At 35.9% G+C, this 23979-nt stretch overlaps 1 protein-coding gene across 3 annotated transcripts; it reads left to right on the top strand.

Moving 5' to 3' along the window:
* The first annotated feature begins 1879 nt into the window (after window positions 1–1879).
* LOC135157707 (uncharacterized) lies at window positions 1880–12865 on the top strand. 3 transcript variants are annotated; one of them, XM_064114369.1, is made up of 8 exons: window positions 1880–2065; window positions 4785–4927; window positions 5541–5625; window positions 6002–6185; window positions 7889–8082; window positions 8434–8557; window positions 9138–9274; window positions 10143–12865. In XM_064114369.1, the coding sequence occupies exons 2-8, from the start codon at window positions 4881–4883 to the stop codon at window positions 10422–10424; spliced, it is 1053 nt and encodes a 350-aa protein (XP_063970439.1). In that variant the 5' UTR covers window positions 1880–2065; window positions 4785–4880; the 3' UTR covers window positions 10425–12865. The 3 variants fall into 3 exon arrangements, with proteins under 3 accessions (XP_063970439.1, XP_063970440.1, XP_063970441.1); XM_064114370.1 differs by having other exon boundaries at window positions 9144–9274; window positions 10143–12189; XM_064114371.1 differs by having other exon boundaries at window positions 1953–2065; window positions 4785–4883.
* Window positions 12866–23979: the final 11114 nt, after the last annotated feature.

Here is a 23979-nt window from a genome sequence, read left to right as displayed (position 1 = left end):
CAAATTAGCAACCCTAAATGGCGTGATGAGAAAGAAAAGGCTACCCTAATCGGCGATTTACCAGCGAATGGTGCTGAAATGCAACCCTTTTTGCCAAAGACGTCGACGACGCCTAAGTGCCTGAAATGGGACCCTTTTCGACGCTTTTTCTGGACGCGGGTGCGTAGCAGGCCATGTGGAGAGTGACCCCCCCCCCCCCCCCCGGTACAAACATCATCTCTAAGGCCGCAGTGATGTATTGATACACAGTAAAAAAAAATATACAACGCTGTTTACTATATGAACCTTACAGTAATTGTTTAAACAGTTTAAACAAGTGTTTAAATCTTAAACAACAAAGTTTAATTTTCAATATCTAATCTTCAATAAATTAAACACGATTGTTTAAACGAATACAAATACTGTAAGGCTCATATAGTAAACAGCGTTGTATAAAATCTTGAACAGCCTTTTTACTGTGTAGAATATGATAGATTTTTCTCTCTCTCTATTAAACAAAAAAATACCTTTGTGTAAGAGTCTTGGCGACAAAATGCTACGACTGCGTGCATGCCCTTAAAAAAAAGAAAGAAACTTTAATATACTACGTGCCCAAGCAGAAAACAACGTCAAACTAAAACTGAAACAAAATACGTACTGGTGGAATTTGATAATTTTACTTTTCCAGTCAGACACGTTATAAGCTTAAACGAAATGTTAAGTTTGATAAATCATATCATATAAATCATGGGCGTCGATTCCAGGACGGGGTGAGAAGGAGGGGAAGTGGAGGGCGGAGGTCCCTTCGACGAATTCAAAATATAACGAAATCGCCGCTAACTGTCTAAACCACTTGCCCAAAATATTATGTCAAATAGGTTCTGTAATGCTTATTAAAAAATGAAGATCAACGATGCTGAATGTTGCTCTTAACAGAAAATGTTGTTGATGTTGTGCCATTAAATAGAAAGTTTTCGTATCGCGACGTACAACGCTTTCACTCTAAATTCGAAGGATTTAAATTAAATCCAGATCGGCTGTGATTAATGACCAGCCGAATATTAGATTTAGATTTAAACCTTGCAAGATTTAGATATAAATCTAAAAGATTTGAATTTAAATCTTTTTATATTTAAAAGTCAATCCTTAAGATTTAGAATAAATTCAAATTTCGGCTGGTCACATTTCACAGCCGATCTGGATTTATTTTAAATCCTTAGAATTTAGAGTGTTCAAAAACATAGAAAATGTATTGTCAAAATTCCTTCATGATAAAGAGCAACCGAGCAGTCTTTGTCTAAAATTTGTGAATCAGAACATCAGTTTCGTTCTGGAATCTGGGCAGACGACGTATTCGATTTTTTTTTTCGTCAGTTCCGAAACTTACGAAACTGCTGTTCTGGTTCACAAATTATCGACAAAGACCTCCCAGCTGTTCATTGTCATTTGACGAGCATTCCCAATACATTAACTGTGTTCTTGAATCCGTTCTGCGTACACACTTAAAAATAGGTAGTCAAAATTTGACTAGTTTGGGTGGTCATTTCAAAATAACCCTGGATGTAGTCAAATTTGACTGCATATGGGGTCAACCTTTCACTGTTTACTTTGCCTTTTGGCTTTTTGACTGCGCCGGAAGTTAAAAATGACTAGGTGTATGAAGTGGAAAAATAACTTGCCTAAAGAGTCATCATCAAAATGACTGCAATGCAAGTTGAACGGCGGAGGGATATATTACTGTGTGCAGTGTTCAATAATCAATAGTTATTTTGCTAATACTTGTAATGTTGTAATAGCAAACAAATTTAATCAGTGTGAAAGAAACAACATTTTAAAACTTTCCATGTATTTCACTTCATTTGCGTTGTGATATATATTATTTTTATCAAAGAACTATTTTACTTCAGGTCGAATCACTCAATGTATGGTGAGTATGATTTCGAATTTCCCGCCGCGCCGCGTCGCGTCGTCTCGATCAAGTTGCGAATATTTTACTGCAGTCTGCATGCGACCGCTTAGTTGGTGTTGATGATGGAGAGGCTCCTAAACAAGTGGGGATTAGGTGGTTTAGTTGCTGTGTTTGAAGGTAAGAAATTTGTCTTGAGTGTCAAACATATTTGTGTCTTTACTATGTAAACTTACATGATTGTAGTATTTCGTTAAGCTTAAGTAATTTCACAAAATAACACGTTGACATTGGCATTGCCATTGCAGTGCATGGCATCATGTAACCCAGAGAGCTCCCGCCCGCTGCGCGGGCGGGAGCCCAGAATCTAAGACTTAGTAACACTTAACATAACAGACATTAATGCTAAGTCAATCGTATTTCAACACTGATTATTCTGAAGTAAAGCGTTCCTGAATAAAATAAACTGCTGAGAATTATACTTATTCATATGAAGATGAAATAGAGGGGACGGACTAGGCCTAAACTTCAACTTTCAAGCTTGAAGTTTGGGCCTAGTCCGTCCCCGCTATTTTCATACCCCATGACTACATCGACAATCTTGCTAGCCGGCTAGCACCGGCGATATCAAAGGCCGGATCCCGCTCTGACCATATCCCTACATTGACCTAAATTTGAATAGGCCTAAAATCGTTTGTCGTTACTAAAAAACAGGAGGTCGGAAACAAGTCCACATCTACCCCTGATAATTGTCTAATCACAATAAAAGTAAAACTGAAATAAAGGTTTACTTTGGACCTACATCACATGAAGCATTCCGATGAATGTCTAGATCTACGACAAACTATATAGACCCCTAGATATAGTATTTTTTGAGAAACTCAATGATCACACTTATTTGGAAGTCAGGCAAAAGAAATATTGAAATTGAGGTTTACATAGTGCGTAATACAGGATGAGCCCCGAACCCCGGCAAACACATTACAATTTGCAAGTGAGATCAAAACATGAAAATGAGCGTAACTTACTTTTATTCCTATGGAATGTCATTAGAATAGTATTGATGTTCCCTCCAAGATTTTCCGCTCCAATGAAGTTCACTCAGAAACCATGATTTCGAACATCAATTCTATAAACAGATAATTAGTCTAGCTATTTCGTTTCAGAAACTTCAAATTCGCAGAGTCCAAAAGAACGACACTTCGCACAGATATCGTAGGGAATTGTGGGACGGAAAAAAATGTTTAATGCATGAGTACATGAATAAAACATTAGCGTTTAATCCAATCATACAAGCGCATTATGCGTATTTTGACGTCATTCTCATGAATAAAACATTGACCCTCCAAAATCATCCTTCAAATTGTCCGCCGGCAGCCATGTTGGCTATGTACAAAACCTATGGGAAATAAAAACACGCGGAAAGAGTTCCCTCTCTAGTATACGTAAGATCGTATCTCTGTGCCTACAACACACAGTACAATGTCCCATGCAATGTCTATGTGCTTGTGTGCTTTACGCATACACACAACCCAGTGTGTAAGCACTGCGCGCATATCATATGCAAATAGGTAGACAGGCCAGTCTATTCTCAAGCAGGGTAGAGTAAGTTACTTACAAAGATAATCAAAGAGTTGCCTAAATTTTAGCAATATCAGTTTTAGGAAGAAAACAAACTGAATAATCATGCCTTTAGAATCTATTATAATGCAATGAAAATGATATTTAGCCACTGTATCTTCTGTTTGACATATTTCCCCATTATGTTGATACCCCTATTCCGAAATTGATGAACCTATATGGTATGATAAGTTTATTGAACTTTATTGAACCCTGTATGTCTAGACTATTCCATTTTCAGTTAGGTATGTGGTGCATCATAAATGACTTGGAAGTACTAACAATTGTTTTTCTCACAAGTAAAATGTATTCTTATAACTGCAGGAATTTATTTTTTCATAAAGATGTTATTTCTTAAGATTTATGTCTATCATTCATCCCATGTAAAGCTCCTACAGGTTGCATAGGGCCAATGTCTTATTACTCTGAAATCATATATCCCCATAAGTAAGGGCTGTATTCCACACTAAGTATAGATTAGACTCTCAAGTTGCCAATGGGAAGAGTGGTCATTGAAATCCTCTCTGACAGGCCCTCTGTCGCGAATGAGAATAAATCGTAAGCACAGCTTACATCGCAAAATTGGATGTTCAGTTGAATTTTTGGACAGTTGAAAACTAACGCAAAAAATTGCATTTTGAAAATGAATAGAGTTTTGTGTCTGATATGAAGACAAATATTGGATTTTGGACCCTGAAATTTTTTTTTGATGTTAAGCCGGCATGTACAATTTTGTACGCCAATGTTAGAAAAGACGCGCAAGCGTCATTTTAAATCGTAAGCACAGCTTACATCGCAAAATTGGACGTTCGGTCAGATTTTTGGACAGTTGAAAATTAACGCAAAAAATTGCATTTTGAAAATGAATAGAGTTTTGACAAATAGACAAATATTGGATTTGGGACCCTGAAATTTTTAGAATTGGATGTTTAGAATTGCAAAATTGGACGTTCATTTAAATTTTCGAGAGGACTGCCTTTCAATAAAAAAAAATACTAATCAATAATAAAAACCCAATATTTTGAGCAAAATAGGAGTCATGCTGAATAATAGGCCTACAAAATCAGAAAACTTTTGATAACAAAAAGTATTTTTGTCAAATCTCAAGAAAATGCCTCACATGGTATAAATTTAAACAGTTCTGACAAGAAGTAAATTCTAATTCCCATGTACTTTAACGAGTAACAAATAATTTTTTTCTGGCCTAACTGAAAAAAAAATACTGGTATAATAAAAATAACCGTTCAAATATTTGTTTTTTTTCTTTACCAAATTCTAGGACATAAGTGCTATTCTGGAAAAGGCTGCTGGTGGCCAGTCCATTCTCGGTGAACTTGAAGAAGGTGGACCACAGAGTGCCTCTAACAGACAAAGAATGGTGAGAATAGTTGTATTCCACCTCATGGAGAAATATGGAAACAAGTAAGAAAATACTCAAAAATTTCCAAACAACTAACAAAATCAATAGACCAGGGTTGGAGCTTAGACCAGTCAAAAGCTATTTTTCACAAAAGTGGTGAAATGCAGGTTTGCTGCCAGCTTATGCATGCCCTGTCTGGGGATATATGAGGGATGGATATAAGTTCTCAACCTTCAGGTAGAAGGAGAAAAGATAAATTGATGATTTTCATATCCCTGATATGACTCAACAACTCTTAAAATTGGGGGGGGGGGGAAGTTTCATTATAAAAATTAACTGAAATATTTGCTTTGTTACAAAACTTTGACTGTTTCAGGTTTCTGAAGATAACTTTTGAATAGAAAATGAAAAGACAGTTACAATCAATATTCATCTCCAAACTTGTTCAGATGCATGAGGGTCATGGTGCAGTGACATCACTGGAAGATGATTGCCCTTGCTGTGCTGCTAAAAAGTATGCAGCATAGTTTAAAGGCAGCAGGGAGCATCTGGAAGATGAATGAGTGCAAAATCTATTTACTAATAAAAGACAAATTTGTTCTTATATATTATCTTATAGGTATCTGTAGTAGATCATTATTTTTTTCCTTTCTTCTTCGATCTTTATAATAATAGACCATCTGCTGAACAGAAGGTGGGCATGGCAATATCCATGATTCAACAATTTCCAGCACTGAAAGATGTTGAAGGACCTGGTTATGTAAGTATAAGTTTAATCACGTTAAAAGAACATCATTTGAAGCAGAAAATTGTGTTGTTATCAACAAGTTGTTTTTGTCCCATTGTACCATATGGCTTTCCCCATGAACAATAACTTTGAACAGAAGAGAAAATACCGGACTCATCTAACGCTTATTGGTGGCATTTCGGTTTCTCTCGTGCCATATTCTTTCTGTTGTTCGATAACAACAATATGCGTTGTCAACTATTTTGCACCATCATAAGTGTTTAAATACTGAATTGAACAAAACTTTTACACTTAAATGTTACACTTTTTTAGGTTGTACTGTAAAGTAGGTGCTGTATATTCACTCATTGCTGTTACATGTATTTCTTTGTATAAATTTCGCACATAGGAAGCATGGTATACACCAGCAGTAGAGGGTGAACATGCAAAGGGCTTCATCGAAGAAAGGTTGAAAAATGTGAGAAAGAGAATGCCAAAGCAAGGGTGGACATCTTTGGAACCTTCAAGTTCAAGTGAGGAGAACCAGAAAGAACCATCAACCAAGGAAAAAATTGAAGAACTAAAATCTAAAGGTATGTTAATGTGCCTAGTTTAAGTTTTGTTGCATGCTTTGTGAACATTGAATGTTTAATTATTACTGGCTCATCTTCAAGTTCAAGTTGGGTTTGGTAGGCTTACTTGATTACAATCTTCAGAATTATCAGATGATTTATAATGTTCCACATTCCACAGGGACCAGTCTTTGGTCTACCAATTTTCACCTCATGATGCTCAGCAGATTGCTTGTGATCAAGTTAGCTCAATCGGTAGGGCATTGTACTCCAGATCTTAAGGTTGTGTGTTCAAGTCCCAGCGCAGCCATGATTTGTATGTTTGATTGAAATTCCCTTGGCCACGGAACTAATTGCTTATTGTCTCAGCTACCGGTATAATATTCGGGGACTCCGAGAGCTGGTCCCAGTTGCAATATTGTTCTTCTAGATGTAGGCTGAATAGGGTTCTGTGCCCAATAGCAGCTGCATCCCTGGATGATGCTAAATGGAGTGTCTTTTGGGTGAAAGTGATCAATGCCATTTCTCTCAAAGTGTGTTGAGGCTGTGAGTTTACGCTTTAAATTTGTAGAGCGCACTTTAAAATCATCTGCATGTTTTTTTGTTTGTTGTTGTTGCTTGTAACACTTAATCAACTTGCATCAAAGGCATGTTCCAACCTCTTACAAGAAACCTATAACTAGTTTAGATGAATTTTTACAGGAAGCTTAGTCTGATTCCTGCAGTGCATCTGGTCAGGAACTTACATCCCAGGGGGGGTCTGTCCTCATTGAAAGGGGGGTATCATGCATGACCAAGGACTTGCCAAAAGCATCCTAAACAAGTATTTACAAATGCAAAAATATACACCCTAAATAAGTATGATTATCGGTAATTTGCTACCCTAAGTAAGTAATCCCCAAAGCAAGTAATAACTATTTTCAAACCAAGCAAATAGTGATATATGTTTTGCTTTCCGTGCATGAGGTCGGGCTAATTCAAGTGTTTGCGGGCATGTGCAAAGTGTTTTTGGCTGGGATTTGGGTATATTCCATCATTGTGATAAACTGTAGTGTTAAATGAACATGCAATTAGCCCTAAGTACACAGGTAAGGTGACTTTTTTTTAAAGACACTGAATGCGTAACTCATCGGTTTAAAAAAAGTGACCCTTTTTCTTGATTTTTTTGTGATTTTGAGACCCTATTTAAGTTACGCACGTAACGTGCATGATTGTAAAAAACACCCTTTTTACGTGAATTCTTGGTCAAGCATGATACCCCCCCTTTCAATGAGGACAGACCCCCCCCCCCCCCGGGACTTACATCAGTGCACTAGATCTTAGGATTGATTGCCGTCAAATTTTAGAGCCTTAAACAGGTGTCACCGGCATGGTGGCCTAGTGGTTAGAGCGTCCGCCTCATGATCGGGGGGCTGTGGGTTTGAACCCCAGCCGGGCCATACCAAAGGCTTTAAAAATGGTACCTACTGCTTTCTTGTCAGGCACTCGACATTAGAAGAATGGAGTAGGGAAGTTAAACACATGGCTACCAGTGGACTAACCCCCTGCTGTAGTTTCTCTACTTTCCAGTAGACATGTGGCCTAGGTTTATTGAAATGGAGATAGGCGCCGCTCTATGGGCCGAAAGGCTTGAGAAGGACTTTAACTTTTTGTAAAAGGTAGTTTAGGGTTTGCTGTAGGTAGCCTACTATTGATTTTGTTTTTTATCACCTTGTCTTTTTCAGAAAAAGATATGGAGCCGGAGAACTTGGAAGAAATGAAGCAATGGCTTCAACGTAATAATAGCCCTATCCCTAAAGTGGTGGAATTCATGAAGAAGACTGCACTGAAAAGACAAGAAGAAATTCACTCAGAGAAGAAATCTACCGTGCATGACATCGAGTTGCAATGGCCTCGACTCTTTGATGTCCCTAACATGGTATGGGGTAACTTTTGTTTTCTTGGTTTATGTCAAAAGTACAGTAAAGCATTAATTCTTGTGGTGTGCTTCTCAAAAACCCAAATAAAATTCCTCATTGATCTTTTTTGCCTGCCAGGACCAGTAATAAAAGTCTACCAAATTCTGCCTGATTTTATTTGGTACTACTGATAATAATATACTTCCCTACATGTATCTTTTGCCAGGTGTCATTAACATAATCAAGGCCTAGCTCCTTGGTTGCTGGATATTCATTTTGCAATTAGACATTACACATGTGCCCACCCCAAAATTACCATACTGAATCAAGGTTTTACAATCCTTCTTTATGCATTTTAATTTGCATCACAGATAGATGGTGATTTCAGAGCAGTTCATGGGGATGTGTCTGACAGATTAATCATGAAATGGACTCAAGAACTGGCAAAAAAACTACTGCAGTATGGAGAAAAGCAAAGTCCACAAGTGCAAGCCGGTACATATTTTCCCCGGGGGGAGGGGCACTCAATATGAAAGTGACGTACGAGTAAGATCACACATCTCGAACATAGGGGTCTTTCGGTGATGCGTTCAAATGAACAATAGGGGGTCTTTGGGTGACAAATGAAAAATAGGGGGTCTTTGGGTGACAAGTAAAAAAATAGGGTGTCTTTCAGTGACAGTCTAAAATCTGGGTTTTTCGGTGACACCAAGCTAAAAAATGGGCTCTTTTTTTAGTGTGATTAAATGGCATTTTTCTGAAAATCAAAAATTTGGGCAATTTTTGGGTCAGAGAGTGCAAAATTCATGGGTCTTTGGGTGACAGAAAAAAATTGGGTCATCAAATGGAAAAAACGGGGGTCTTTGGGTGACAGCAGTCCAAAAAAGGGGGTCTTTTTGATCGCACATGGTGCGAACTTCAATATTGAGTGCCCCCACCACCCCCACCCGGGGTATTTTCTGTAATATTTTGCTTTTCAATAATTTTGTATACTGTTGTAAAAAAGATGCGATTCAGTGTTAAAATATTTACCATGGAATTGCTCTATTTTAATTGAAGTTTGTTTTCCTTTCAGATATAGATGATCAAAGTGCACAGGATGCAGGTCTGACAGCACTGCCCTTGATACTGCCTACAGGAAAACTGTCAAACGCAAAGAAATCCAGGGCTACGGTGAAAGAAGCAATGGAGTCCTTCATTGATTTTCAGCCGGTAAGTATGGAGTAAATTTTAGTGCCTACTAAATGAAATGTTTGGGTATAGAGGTGGGATGCAGATGGGATATATCCAATTGGAGGATGTTTTTGTATATCTTCTTGCACATAAAATGAAAGAAATGCCTCAAGTACTCCATTTGGTTGAAAGTGATATGTAAAGAATGGGACACGTTCATCAAGACAACAACAGTTTGGCTGATGTGATGCTCACACAGTTTGTATTGCATAGATCTGTTTTACTTAATTGTTATCATCGGAGATGCCAGACTTCAGGAAAAAAATTTCAGCATCTCCAGTACAAAACAAGATTAAAAATTCATATTTTCAAGAAATTTTATTAGCGTTTCAGGAAAATGTGACCAAAGTCACTGGCATCTCTGTATCATTTTGATTATGGTTCGATTAACTGCAGAATTTGCATGCTTGTCGCACTACAACATTTGTAGCACATCCCACATGCAGCCCAAACTTTCCATGTTTGCTAATTGAAGTTCAGCTGACAGGTCCCTAATAGAACTCGACTCTCACTCTACACCTAGATCTGTGATAGATCTTTAGAACTGTGATATAAAGAAAGGTTAAGTTTATATGACAACTTCTATCATGATCATGGTCAAGTTACAGTAGTTACCCTCACTATATAGATTTGACAGACTGACCCATGATGTCAAACGCCAGGCAGTATAGTCAAATATTGTTCCTCGACCAGCAAAGTGTGTGCACACAATGTACATCAGGACCATGCTAAAGCTATATCTATCTACAACCCACTTACCAGTAAGAATTAAGTACGCAGACAGAAAATATCTAGATTTATTTTTTAAATGTAAATTAATCAGTAGATTTATTTTCTCTTTTTACAGATAGGGACAAACCTCCCTCAATACTTGGATGGACTCGTGTCAAAGAGGCGGCAACCATTTGTCCTGGCCCTTGGCCCACAGAAAGCGCCAGCACAATATTTTGCTGTGGTTGAGGGCCGTGCCCTTAAGCAAGACAGCCTTCTGAAGGCTGTTGATGTGTGTTTCAAGTTGTTTTATGTACTTGACCTGGAGTATCCATCTGCGTGCTATACTACATGGGAGTTTATTCAAAAAGTTCTGTACCAGTTAATGCCAAAGACAGGAACACCTCCTCCTGTGTGAGGTCATTAAGGACATATGTCCTTCATACTTAATTTTCAACCATTTAATGGTCAATGTCAGTTCAGCAGAACTCAAAATTCTGATATGTCTCCTAATTTGGATATGTCTGTATGCCATGTATGAAATTCAATACTAAAATGGATTTTACAAGTTCAGGTATCGAGATACGTCAATTCCTCAAGGCAGCAGCTCCACGTGCGTACTTAAGCAGCATCTTCAATTGCTTGCGTGTGTACGCATGCGCCTTTAGGGTTCCTTTGTGACATCAGATAAATGCGTATCAATTTCACTGCCTATCCTTTTCAAATCTATTTTAGTCATTCGTATAAAGGGGGGTACAAAGGGTATCCAAATTCCAATACCACATTTTGATTTTAAATATTGCAAGCAACAAAACAAACAAAATTGCAAAGTGGCAAGTATGCCAACATTTTCATTTTGTCTGCTAAATACCTCTGCGTTTTAAATTGTATCTCTGCAAATTAATGCTAGTGGCTTTAGAAGATGGGTTTGTGACAAAAAGCTCAAACTTGTCATTTTTGTGGCAAATTATGGTTTTTCGATCAGTTAAATTTATAGACTAGGTTTAAGCCAAAATGTTTGCACAGATAACATTTAATGTACATAAGTTAATATATAGCAGACACATTAAGCAAGTTTTGACATAATTACCACTGTGTGATATTGTTTTCTTGACATTAATATTCTGGTAGCAGAATTCAAAGACCTTAGCCCTCATTCATTATACTATGCCATTTATTATACTATGCCATAACCAAGGCGCATATCCAAATTGTGATTCGTATTTTGAGTTCCGCGAGTTGATGTTATTTATACCACTGGATGTACTGAACTACATAGGCCCTTCAAACTAGAATTTAATGAAAATGAAAATAATATGCTGAACTGCACTAACCTTGGTGTGATTGTGAGAGGAGAGGGTGGCCACTCATGTGTATACTTTCAAAAATGACCCCAAGCTAGGATTCACCAAAAGTGGTCAAATTTACCCCAAACAAGGATTTTAATTGACAAAAAACACCCCAAACAAGGGGTAAAATACCATGTGATCACAAGGTGTGATTGCGCCAGTGAAATGACTAGAATCTATGAATAAGTGATGTAATGTGTGGTAATTGAGTTGTATTGCCTTTTTACAATTGAAGTGTTACAAATAGCAAGTTTTACTTTTACTGATGGAATTATAATACACGGCAAGTTTAAATTTAACTGATATTACTGCAAATAGCAAGTTTGAATTTAACTGATACATTATTAGAATTTGATTGATTTCAACTTTGAATTTAACTGATAGAATGACAACTATTAACTGATTAAAAAAAATGATGTAACTGATAGAATTGTAAATTATAGCAAGTTTCAGTTTAAGAATTGGTGTGACCCTTGGTACATTGCTGTTTGCTGACAAAGCATTTTTCAGATGTTGGACTTGCAGCTACTGCTCCCGAGTTGCAATAGAGTTACATAGAATGTGTAGAAGTATTTCTTTGAAATAGTTACAAATAGAATTTTATAGAGGGAATTTTCCAAAAGGTCCTTCCTGTTCAAAAACCCAATGTAAATACATTAATATGACTTTAAAATGGTACATGTGTAAAACCCATTGAAATGAGCCCGATACATAGTGTTTATGGATCGATCAGCAATACAGCTTGATTGGTGGCGAACACAAGTGAAGAAATTCATGTTTTAATTCGTACTTTTTCGATATGAACTGAAATTGAATTTGTTTTAAATTAATTAAGCAAATTGACTTCCATGTTATCCTGTAACTTATTCAGTATTAATGTACATCAGTGTAAAAAAATTGGGTAAACAGGAATGCAGATGATATGCAGCTTTTCTTGGGGACAATTCATGTAATAACATCTAGGTGTCAGATGTGGTGTATCATATGCGTGTGTAAATGCCATCATTCCATGTGAATCTGATGTAGACACTTTGTAGATGGCATACAGATCTTCAATAGAGAAGATTCATCTTGACAAAACCAATATCAATTACTGACCTGACAGTTTCGGCCATCCTGGTCGAAAGCCATCTTCTCTAGAGGGCGTTCCGACGAGAATTGGATCATAACTGTCAGGTCAGTAATTGATAATTGGTTTTGTCAAGATGAATCTTCTCTATTTATGATGTCAATGCAGTCAAACCAGATGAATTTATTCAAGAAAAAAGCATACAGATCAGATATTTGGCCTACTACCACATCATTGATCAATCAAGGTCAATTATTTGAAAAGCAAATTATAAAATCTGTAATGTCTTAATAATGTTAGAAAATGCTTCAGTGCTTTTCAATTTGACAGTGTACTTTTTAGGATCAAATTTTAAATGTTACCACTCTTGTATTGCTATTTAGTGTTTTGGAAGCATCTAATATGTTCTTTATAAATAAATTATTTGTTTATGCACAATAATCTTTTAGTTTTTGTGTCTAATTAATGTGTTAGCTTACAAGTAGTCGGATACAACTAACCACTGAAGTCAAAATCTGACTACATTGAAGTTGAAATTGACTACATTGAAGTGAAAGGATGGAGGAATGAAATGACCCTACTGTCTATTGCATTTGACCCCTTTTCATTTAAATGTAGTCAAATTTTGACCTTTTTGTAGTAATTTTTTACTTCATTTGGGTCATTTGTTGACTACCATTGTAGTCAAAATCATTTGACTACATCTAGTGGGTCATAAATGACCCCAATGGGTTCGGTGTATAGTTGACCCTGAGAATGGGGTCAAAAATGACTGTTATAGGGTCATTTTTGACTACCTATTTTTAAGTGTGTAGTAGTGTGAAACTCTAATGTATGTGTCACAAGACGGACGGAAGTAGGATATACAACGCTCTTCACTCTTGAATTATATATCAGAATTATATATAGTGCAAGGTGTTTGAGTGCATAAATGGCATTCTCAGAAGACGAACAGAATCAATAAATGGATATAATCTAATAATAGGGATACTTTGGTATTGATTTTGCTTCTTTCTCCCTGTATCTCTCTCACTTATCTTGCAGCTGTAAAAACAAACAAGTTGCAAACTTGAAAATTCAGGGAGGGAGGGGGTGACAAAATTATTGTGGATATTCAGAAGGGGGGGGGGGTGTAATACAATGTTTATTCGACTACGCTAATGCGGCTTGGTAAGGTAGTCTGGGTGTGATGGACAAGAACAAGTTAAGAATAATTCAAAATAAGATTGTAAGATTCATTAAATGTTTTAGGCCCAAGAACACACGTTGAATGTAATGAACTTGAAAATGCAGGATTACTCCATCTAGATCAAACATCTAAACAACTAGTATTGCACCATGTGCATATAAAGAATATTCTATTCAGATACATTAGATCGTTACATAGCCGATAATTTCACCCGTTTCTCAAATATCCATAGGTACGATGTAGTAGTTATAGTAATTTTGATTTTGTATTACCAAATCGTGAAGGTCTAGGGAACTTTTTTTTGGTCAGTGGCATCCATTTCTTTTATTTTCTTCCTAATCAAGTTTAAAATGTTAAATATTTTCTTCACTTTAAGAGTGCGTTAAAGAAATACCTTAACTGGATTATACTCGAGAATAGTATTCCCAATACTAACACACACACACACACACACACATTTTGTACAGTGTTGGTTTTCGATATTGTAGATAACTTAGGGTGCGTTAAAATATAATCCTAATAAAGTAGATAATTGTTGTTTGCTTCAGGCTTTTGCAATTTAATTAATTGATTGGTGGATATGCCATCTTTTAACCATGTTCTTGTACTTATTGTAGTCAATACATTTTGATGTTATGATAATAATGTTTTTTATATTATAATAGGACCCCATCGAAAATAAGCCTTCCGGCTTTCATGAGTTATCCTGTTAGGTATTATTTCCATTTATTCTTATATCTTGTGATATTCTTGACGAATGAAATCAACCAATCAATCAATAAAAAACAGACAATGAAAAAATATTACAATAATCCGTATGACAGTAATGGTTACTAATTAGTTGTTAATTATCATTCTTCAGTAGATCTTCTCTCCTCTCCCCCTAATTATGCTAAATCATGAAGTAAGAAATAGGTGTAGAGAGAGAAGGGAAGGGGGTCGTGGTTGGAAAAAAGAGAGCGTAAGAGATGAAAATGGAGAGCTAATAGGTGTCGGGTTCGGGCGAAGCAAGGGGAGAAGGGACGAGAATGGGAGGGGGAGGGGGGCCGCGGGTTGGAGCAAGTAAGGAGGCTGAAGGGGCGTATCTAGCCTTTTTCCAAGGTTTCAAGGGGGTTGACCAGAAGGATCGTCACGCACGAGCCGCGAAGCGACGAGCCGATTTTTTTTTCTATTTTCAGGGGCGGATCCAGCTTTCGCAAAAAGAAAAATTTTGAAATCTTTATAAAATACACGAAGTGGATAGGTACTTTACAAATCAAATAATGCGAGCCCGCAGCGCGAGCTGAAAATTTTGAATATTCAGATAACAAAACGAGACATTTCTCAGAGCACTTCTTTTTAAATCAAACGAAATTATGAAAGGTCAATGTCCGAGCTGAAATATGTTTTGTGTTTTGACTTCAAAACCGGATATTTTACGTTTCATGTCAGCCTATTGAGTAAGATCTGTATCTCATTGAACAGGCAATGCAAGCGCGAAGCGCGAGAGAAAAATTCACATCGTGGCATGAAAGATTTTTTTTCAAAGTCTTTCCCTCACATGTTTTATTGTTTTCCTCCTCTTTTCATCTTCTCTTTTTTTCTTCTCCTTTCCCTCCTGGTTTTTTTTTCTTCTTCCCCTTTTTTTTGTACTTGGCAGCCCAAGGGGGGGGGGGGTGTTAAACCCCCTACCCCAGTAGATCCGCCACTGGGCAGGGAGGGAGGGGAGGGTGGAGTCATGATTATAGTCGAACTTGTCGATGCTTATCGAACCACCCTTCTCATTGATTTTCCTTTGTTTTCCGTTCTTCAACTGATTACGTCTTAGATGGGATTCTCTACACAGTTCTTATTGATTTTACAAACCGTCTTTTGTAATAAAACCTATATGGTTCAGTATGGGTTCAGATGACAGTCTTTTGTAAAATCGATTGGGTTTTCACTAACTACAGAAATGGCCTTAAAATAAGCACGAGCTGTATTATGACGTTATTACTGCAGCTCTATATGCAATCCATTTTCTGAACACACTACTGGTGGAGGATTGTAACTATGAAGTTTGAATAAATTTTTTTCTTCATAAATTTGCCATTATTATCATGGGCCCCGGTATGGTTATCAAAGTGGTGGTGGTGGTGGTGGTGGCGGCCGGGAAGCTAAATAATGTTTTCCTACATTTCTCACCGGCGTCAGAATCAGGTTTATTTAGGCAAAGACTGCACATTTTCATGAACACGAATCTACAAATCATAGGCAGTTGGCAACGATCTGAGGCAATGCGCCAGCATGTCCAAATGGGGTAATCCTTGTGCTTACAATGACAAGGTTGTGGGTTCGAGTCCCAATAGGCAAGGACTTAATGAAATATTTCTACTTTTTCAAATAATATTGAACAAAAAACAAGCCAAAGTCTTGTATAACCTAATTCAAAGCGGATTCAAAGACTCCAATACCATGAATACGGCTTGATACTTATCTTCTGATATACGGAGAGATAAAAAGGCCGAAAGGTTTAAAGATTTAAGAAGATGAAATGAATGACTGACTGAATGCATCATGAATAATCATTGATCAATGTGTTTGTCAAACTACCCATGATTCGGGTTTTATTCTGGTATGGTCAGGGTTGAGGTTTACTGTCTGAACACGAACCCCTTGCAATTAATAACTGAATGAACTTAAGTCCCGCTAAAGAAAGGGGGCAGGGATCAATACTATTCTTGTATACCGTTATATACGTAGATGTTACACTGAGGTTAAATCCAGTTTCTGAAACATGTCAAATAACGAAATATAGGAAGGCGATTTTTAATGTGCAAGTCGATCGCATGTATACTAAACACAAATTATAGTTCGAACAACTATACTATAGTTGATGATTGTCTACGATATCGCCTCTATGCTGTAGCCGCCTTTTGTTGCCGACATCCTTAAATATCGGAGCCCTCCTTCGAAAAGGTCATTTGAGACACTTCTAATTGTTTGTGTTGGAAACTCCCGCCTGATTCATCGATTTAGACGTGTGATTACATTGTGACACATTGACTACAGAGAGCGATATAGTCATATACCAATTCAGTCTCATCACAAGCTAGTCAAATATTCTAGTTAAGGAATGAACTGTTGCAATCATTTATAGGAAGAGTTAGCATTCGAAACATCGAACCCGACGATGAAATACGGAGGGGTGACGTATGTCTTCTTATTTCTCGTCGTCGTGCCCCTGATCGAACAATGCCAAGCAGCTTCGAAAGCAAACGATGACGAGTAAGTATATCATCAGAGTCATTTTATTTCACTGGTGAATACATTTTGTAGGCTTATATAATATGCAAAAAACAAACAAACAATCCCTCAATCGCTCTGTCATTTAGACATCGGATACTTTTTGGAGTGGAGACAAGTCAATAAAACCATGGTTCGACCCATAAGCAATACTTTTGAGTATATCGGACTTCACTCATGGAGTCCAAAAATGTAGGCGCCTCATTCACGTTCATGCTAAATCTTAGCATATTGAAGATATGACATTAATACATGAGATATGACATTCATTTTACGATTTATGTCAGTATTGGGCAAAAGTTAAATGGATATAGTAAGATAATAATGATGAGCGTTGCTTGTATAGCACACATATTGTATCAAAAGTGTTTCTAGGCGCCTACAGCTTATATATAAAGGTTAAAAATTTGGAAAGCATGTTTGGTATATGGAGATTAGAATGAAAATAACATTCACAGAGATATTTTATTTGAATTGAGATTGATTGTATATCTTTAGGTTTACTTAGCACTGTGAAAGTGACATCTATCATGCATCTATATAATCATAATCTGTTGATATAAGCATGACACAAAGACAACGTGCGAGCTCATCTAAAAAAAAATTGGAGATGATTATAATCTTTTATCTATAAAATATTGGTTCGTTTATCATATTAATTCAAAATTTTGTTAAAATGAATACGGTGTGAAACAGAAGACAATTAGGTGAAGAGGATAAGTACACAAAAAAATGAAAAGATTTAGTATTGCTTGGCACTGGCATATTTTGTGAGGGGGATGGGAGGGGATTTCTTAAAACCTTTTCAACAGGATAAAACATTAATATATTATATTAAAAATAAAACATAATGGTCCTGTATAAAGAGGGAAATACACAAATTGAAAAGTAAGATTATACAAAATAATAATAATTACAACACAACAAAAGAAAAGCCAAGAAAATAATTACAAAAAATAAATCACAAGGAAGAAAAAAAGTGAACAAACAGTAAGATTTAGCTTAGTGTGAGATAAAGGCGTGAGGTGAAAAGAAAGAAAATTTATTCATCGAGGTTCGTATGATATCATGAAAGAATTGGGTATTCTTTCTTTGACTTTACCAACGTGGGTATATATCTGGAATTACTGAGGAATTGAGAAGAGAGAAAGAGAGGAGAAAGAAAGGGAGAGAGAGGGGGAGGGTGGTGGGGGGGGGGGGGCGTTTAAACTAGTCTATACAAATGCTCCTCGTGCTACTTTCATTCTGGCAGTATTAAACATTATCAAACAAAGACCGAATATGTACTAATAAGAAAAATAAATCAAACCTCAATAAATGTAAATATGGTAAAATAATGTAGAGAATGAAAAACAAGGCATCATCCAGTCAAAATTTCTTGAATAAAAAAATGGTTGTTTAATTTTTTTTTTAAGTACTACAACTCATAGTAACACTGACACTAAACCAGTGTCTCGCCCAACATTTCATTATTGTTGAAGATCAATATGTGAGAAGCCTAAAATGAAAAGGACACATATGCATGAATTCGCCAAGAATTTCCAGTTAAAATTCACGTAAGTGAGGAGATTCTCAGATTTAACCTGCTACAATTGGACCATCCTAACTCACTAACGAGAAAGTAATAACTTTCACTACCATAAAATGTTTTATCTTTGAACATGATAAATAGAATATTCTATTAGGGGAAAACTTCCACATACCCTATACTGCTGTGTAAGGGAGACAAAATGAGAACTAGGAATCAAAAGAGTTACTGAAAAGGACTCGAAATCAGTCATCAAATTGCTTCCAAAGTTGGCATACTAAATAATCACACGATTATGAAGGAGAACGAATGTAATAACATATACTCAACTAACAGAAGTTCAGAATTGGTGGGTAGTTTGGACATACATAAAATAAACAAAATTTGCGTCTTACCAAACACAGTAAAGAATAGTACATTGTGTTTTATTGGAACATCTAATTATGCACAGTATGTACATAAAAGAAAGTATAACCCTATAAGAAAATATTGGAATCCGAAACTGATCAAAACCACTCTTGGTGGCCTCTAATGCAAATCATATATTTGGTTGCAGTCTGGTCACGTGACATTACATAGATCACGTGACAGAGTCCAACATGAATTGATGGATATCCCGCTATGTTTGAAAGCTTATTCATGTTTCTATCCGTATCTCATGAACACGTTTAATAATGGGGAAGGTTGGATTCCTTAGTGGACGGGTAAGACGAGGACCCCCCCCCCCCCGTATAGAAACTGACGTGTGCAAACTTTGTGACTTTTAAGCTGTAGCATTCATAAAAATCGTCAATATATAAAAGTATTGTATTTTTATGTAATTTGTCACCATAACCACCGGCATCAAATCAAATCATCATCATCACCATTATCATCATCACCATCAGCATCATCATCACGACCACCACCACCACCATCACCACCATCATCATCATCACCATCATCACCATCATCACCACCATCATCATCACCACCATCATCATCACCACCATCATCATCACCACCATCATCATCATCATCATCACCACCATCATCATCACCATCATCATCGATATCATCTTCTTCTTCATCCTTACCACCACCTCCACCACAATACTTTTGTAATAATAATTTTGCACGACCATTTTATTGCTTTGTAGTAAGGGATGATGAATTAAGCCAGTGACGCTTCCAATACCATCTACGCTACCTCATAAAGCTTTATTCACCATGGATATACCCAAAATAAGACCCCATGGATTGTTCTACCCTTCATCATGTGATGTGTTAATTAAGACATCCAGCGATCATCATGCACCAAGCTTGCTTGAGGTAGCACCACACATTGGTTTGTTCATGCTTTCCCGAGGCAATATTATAATTTCCATCTCCAACATTCTCGCATAATGACCTTTGAAAATAAAGGCCATGTGCAAAGTAAAACAACTGCTTTCGAGGTATTATGATCTTTGGCTTTATTTTGCCATGTCAATCCACAATACATTTCTGTTTTTTTTAAAGAATAATGAGTAAAAAAAAAGCACATTTCCTTCATCATAATAATGAACTAAACACCCTGTAATCCGATATCTTAAAAATACAAAATGCCAGTAATTCTTATTTTTATATCATTTATTCCTTTCCATTTTCAATATTATGTACAGATTATTAATAAAGGACAATATGAAGTTTGTTAAACCGATTCATATTATGCGATATTGTAATACTGCCTAGAATTAATAAAGTGAAAATGAGCAAAACAACAATATGAAAGATGGACTGGTAAAAACCAATGGTACAAGGCAAATACAAAAGACGCATTGCAGGGATTGTATAATAAGACCGTTCTCCCAATTCAGAATCTATGTACTGTCCACGAAAATGCAAAATGAATATTTCGAACATGATAAAAATTATTGCAAATGTCAAATCATTGTGGGTTCTCTATCCTTTTATTTTTAAGTTGAATGTTGGAAATCGGTTTGCATGAATATGTTATTTCAAATGTTATGAATGTGTAATTGATGACGATGATGATGATGATGATGATGATGGTGATGAGGATGATGATGATGCTGATGATGACGATGATGATGATGGTGATGATGATGATGATGATGATGATGATGACGATGATGATGATGATGATGGTGATGATGATGATGATGATGGTGATGATGATGATGATGGTGATGATGATGATGATGATGATGATGGTGGTGGTGGTGATGATGATGATGATGATGATGATGATGACCTTGATGATTATCATGACAGCAACTATGGATATAATGGTTGATCAATCAGCAAACAGCACCCTGGAATTGATGATGACGATAATCGTGACGATGAAGACAATGATCTGGACGACGACAAAGATAATGATGAAGCCAATCAACAACCTACAATACATGCGTTGTGTTCTCAGAGCTATAACATATATGTTATAGCGCTTGTGGAAAGAATAAACTGCTAAGACAATGTTTCATAAAAACAATATGCTAACCCTGACCCGTCACTTTGATACACAACCATCAAAACAAACGAGATAATCGTCTCCTTCATGTCCTTAGACAAGACACCTGTTTAAGAAACATGTTTGTGTCATTTCTTATTTACGACATCATAATAGGCTTAGCATCATTAAGCCTACAAACATACAGGGATTTTCGTTCCTGATCAGATATTTAAAAAAGAAAGAAAATTTAAATGAAAAAAAATCATTTAAAATACATGCAAGTGAAATTGTCACAAAATGTAAGTAAGGAATTTGTAAAATAAGACATATGAATAAATAAGATTTAGGGTAAAAAAAAAAAGTAGACGAACGGCCTCTCATATTGAATTATTTATGTTGATAAGTTGAAATAAATATTGAATACTGAGAATTGTTATCGAATAGGAGTGAATGGATGGATGAATGAATGAATGAATGAACGAACGAACGAATGAATGAATGAACGAACGAACGAATGAATGAATGAATGAACGAACGAATGAATGAATGAACGAATGAATGAATGAATGAATGAATGAATGAATGAATGAATGAATGAATGAATGAATGAATGAATGAATGAATGAATGAATGAATGATTGAATGAATGAATGGATGAACGAATGAACGAATGAATTAATGAATTAATGGACGAATTAATTAAAGAATTGATGGATGAGCGAATAAATGAATGAATGAATGATTCAGTAAGTGATTAGTATTATATTACACATAATACGCCTACAGGAATATGTATAAAACTCACTCATGCTAAATTACTTAAAGGTATAAAACGATTTGATTTAGAAAATCTAAAAAGCATAATAAAATGTTGCCGCTAGTATTGGAGGACGGGTTTCACTTTCAGTACTTCGGGTCCCTATACTGTTTAATATAAAGATCGTATACCATCGCCCTGGGAAGCAGTGGTGCTGGGGACACCCTCTAAGATTTTTTCAGGGGGCAGTGTGTGTCACCATAGCCAGCACTCCCTGAAAAACAGATTGAAAAGCAAAAAATGAATGAATGAATAAATAAATAAATAAATAAAAAACAAATAAAAAGGAGAGTATTGTTCCAAAATATTCGTCATTTGGGAGCAATAACTTTTTTTTTTGCTTTTCAATTATTTTTTTTTATACCAAATTTATAAGCATCTTGGAGTGAAATTTTTTTGCTTTCATTTTTTTTCTGAACAAATATCCAGTACCTCTATTTTGAAAAAATCGCCCCCAGGGCCATACATTATGAGCACTGTGATTTAGATTTAGTGGGTCAGGAATCCAATTTTAAACACGTATATCAAGGCAGTCTTTCATTTTATCTCTAACATTCCAAAGAGATCGATTAGACACCGGTTGATTTTTCCCCTTAAACGAACGTGTTGGCAGCTTATGTATTATGTGTTCAGTGCCACTTACTGAATGCAGTTACTAACAATAATATTTTACACTTTTACTTTAGATTTAGTTCATTAAATTGCATTTTGTACAGCATCCACTCCCAGCGGAGCATTTTTTTCCATACGATTACCGTCAGGGTTTGTGTCATGCATCCATTGTAGATCCGAATTTCCCACAGTAAAAGTAATATGATAATTATGATATCATCATTTAAAGAAATTCATCTTTGGAAACAGACACGCGCGCTCTTTAATTTCTCACTTATATCTACATTTACGATCTTGAGATGACTCTTCATATATATAGAGAAGATGTTATTTACGATTTTTAACCGATGCATTCTGACAATGACTGCAAAAGGAATCCATGTTTATACATTTCATTCTGATATCCTTTAAAACCCTTCCACAAAACAACATTAACAGCAAAACATATTTTATTGAAAAATTTAGGCCTATATAAAAAAGAGGACCTTTTCCTTCAATCATACTCTCAAATGGCTCTGTTGCTTGCAGGCCGTTTATGAAGGAAATCAACTGCTTCATAACTGTACTTAACAAAATGGTCCAGGCTGGAGATATTTGTATCTCAATAAATATAGTAAAATTCACAAAGCAAAATGCTGAAAATTTGATCAAAATCGGATAACAAATAAGATATTGAATTTTAAAGATTTACATTATTCCGGGGAAACAGTTCTCGGCATGCCTTCATGAATATTCATTAGGTGGGCTGATGATGTCATATCCCAACTCGTTCTTTTGTATTTTATTATATAAAATTAGGTTTATTCAAAAATTTTCCACCAAGATAAAAAAACAATTGGATTGACAATTGATTAAGTGCATTAGTTATTTATTGCCGTAATTTATTTCATCATAATGGAGACACATCATTCACACATGTATGAAAAAAATGAATCAATTATGATTTCATGTAATAACAGAAAAGGGAAAGTGGGGATATGACATCATCAGCCAACCTAATGAATATTCATGGCGATGTGCATATAAAGGTTTTCACAAAATATTGATAAATTTTAAAATTCAATAATTTCGTTATTTGTTGTCCGATTTTGATGAAATTTTCAGCATTTTGCTCTGTGAATTTCACTTATTTGTTATTTATTTAGATATAAATATTTTCAGCCTAGACCATCCCTTTGACAAATTCGTTGAAATGTCTCTTATTTTTCTATCGGTAAGCTTTTCACATGAATAATTATTAATTGATCGATAAAAATAGTATAACGATAAAACGAATATTAAACAGGAAATCATAGTTTATAAAAACTAAAACGACACCTATTAGGTTTCATTTGTGCATAGTCATTGTGTAGATCTACTCATAAGGTCATTTTTAATACTACGTTGGAGGCGTTCATTATATAAAATGAGTTAGCCGGCGCATAAAGAGACAATTATGATTTGATAAGATATGGCATGGTAAGAGAGTCTGGGAGACTTCTGTGAGATTATCAGTGAAAGGTTAAATGGATATCATTTGGAAGCCGTGTGTTATTTTTTGCAAACTTTATTACCCAGTTCATATCAGCGTGACAAGATAATATCTTTACATCTTCAATAATTAATGAAATACGATTCGTTGAAAATCAGGCATGATAAACAATGTTTTCTTGCTTTAAATTGTCAGTATTCATTAAAGGTCAAGTCCACCCCAGAAAAATGTTGATTT

Source organism: Lytechinus pictus, unplaced genomic scaffold (genome assembly GCF_037042905.1).
Source record: "Lytechinus pictus isolate F3 Inbred unplaced genomic scaffold, Lp3.0 scaffold_19, whole genome shotgun sequence".
NCBI classification, from domain to species: Eukaryota; Metazoa; Echinodermata; class Echinoidea; order Temnopleuroida; family Toxopneustidae; genus Lytechinus; species Lytechinus pictus.
The sequence above is the reverse complement of the archived record's forward strand: the minus strand, read 5'-3'. Positions and strand labels throughout refer to the sequence as shown.

Bases quoted from the DNA above. Each gene is read 5' to 3' on its own strand.
- LOC135157707 (XM_064114369.1), top strand. From the start codon at position 4,881: ATGGTGAGAATAGTTGTATTCCACCTCATGGAGAAATATGGAAACAA. The intron at 6,186-7,888 runs GTATGTTAATGT...TGTCTTTTTCAG, and splicing joins TGAAGAACTAAAATCTAAAG to AAAAAGATATGGAGCCGGAG. The intron at 8,083-8,433 runs GTATGGGGTAAC...TTTGCATCACAG, and splicing joins TCTTTGATGTCCCTAACATG to ATAGATGGTGATTTCAGAGC.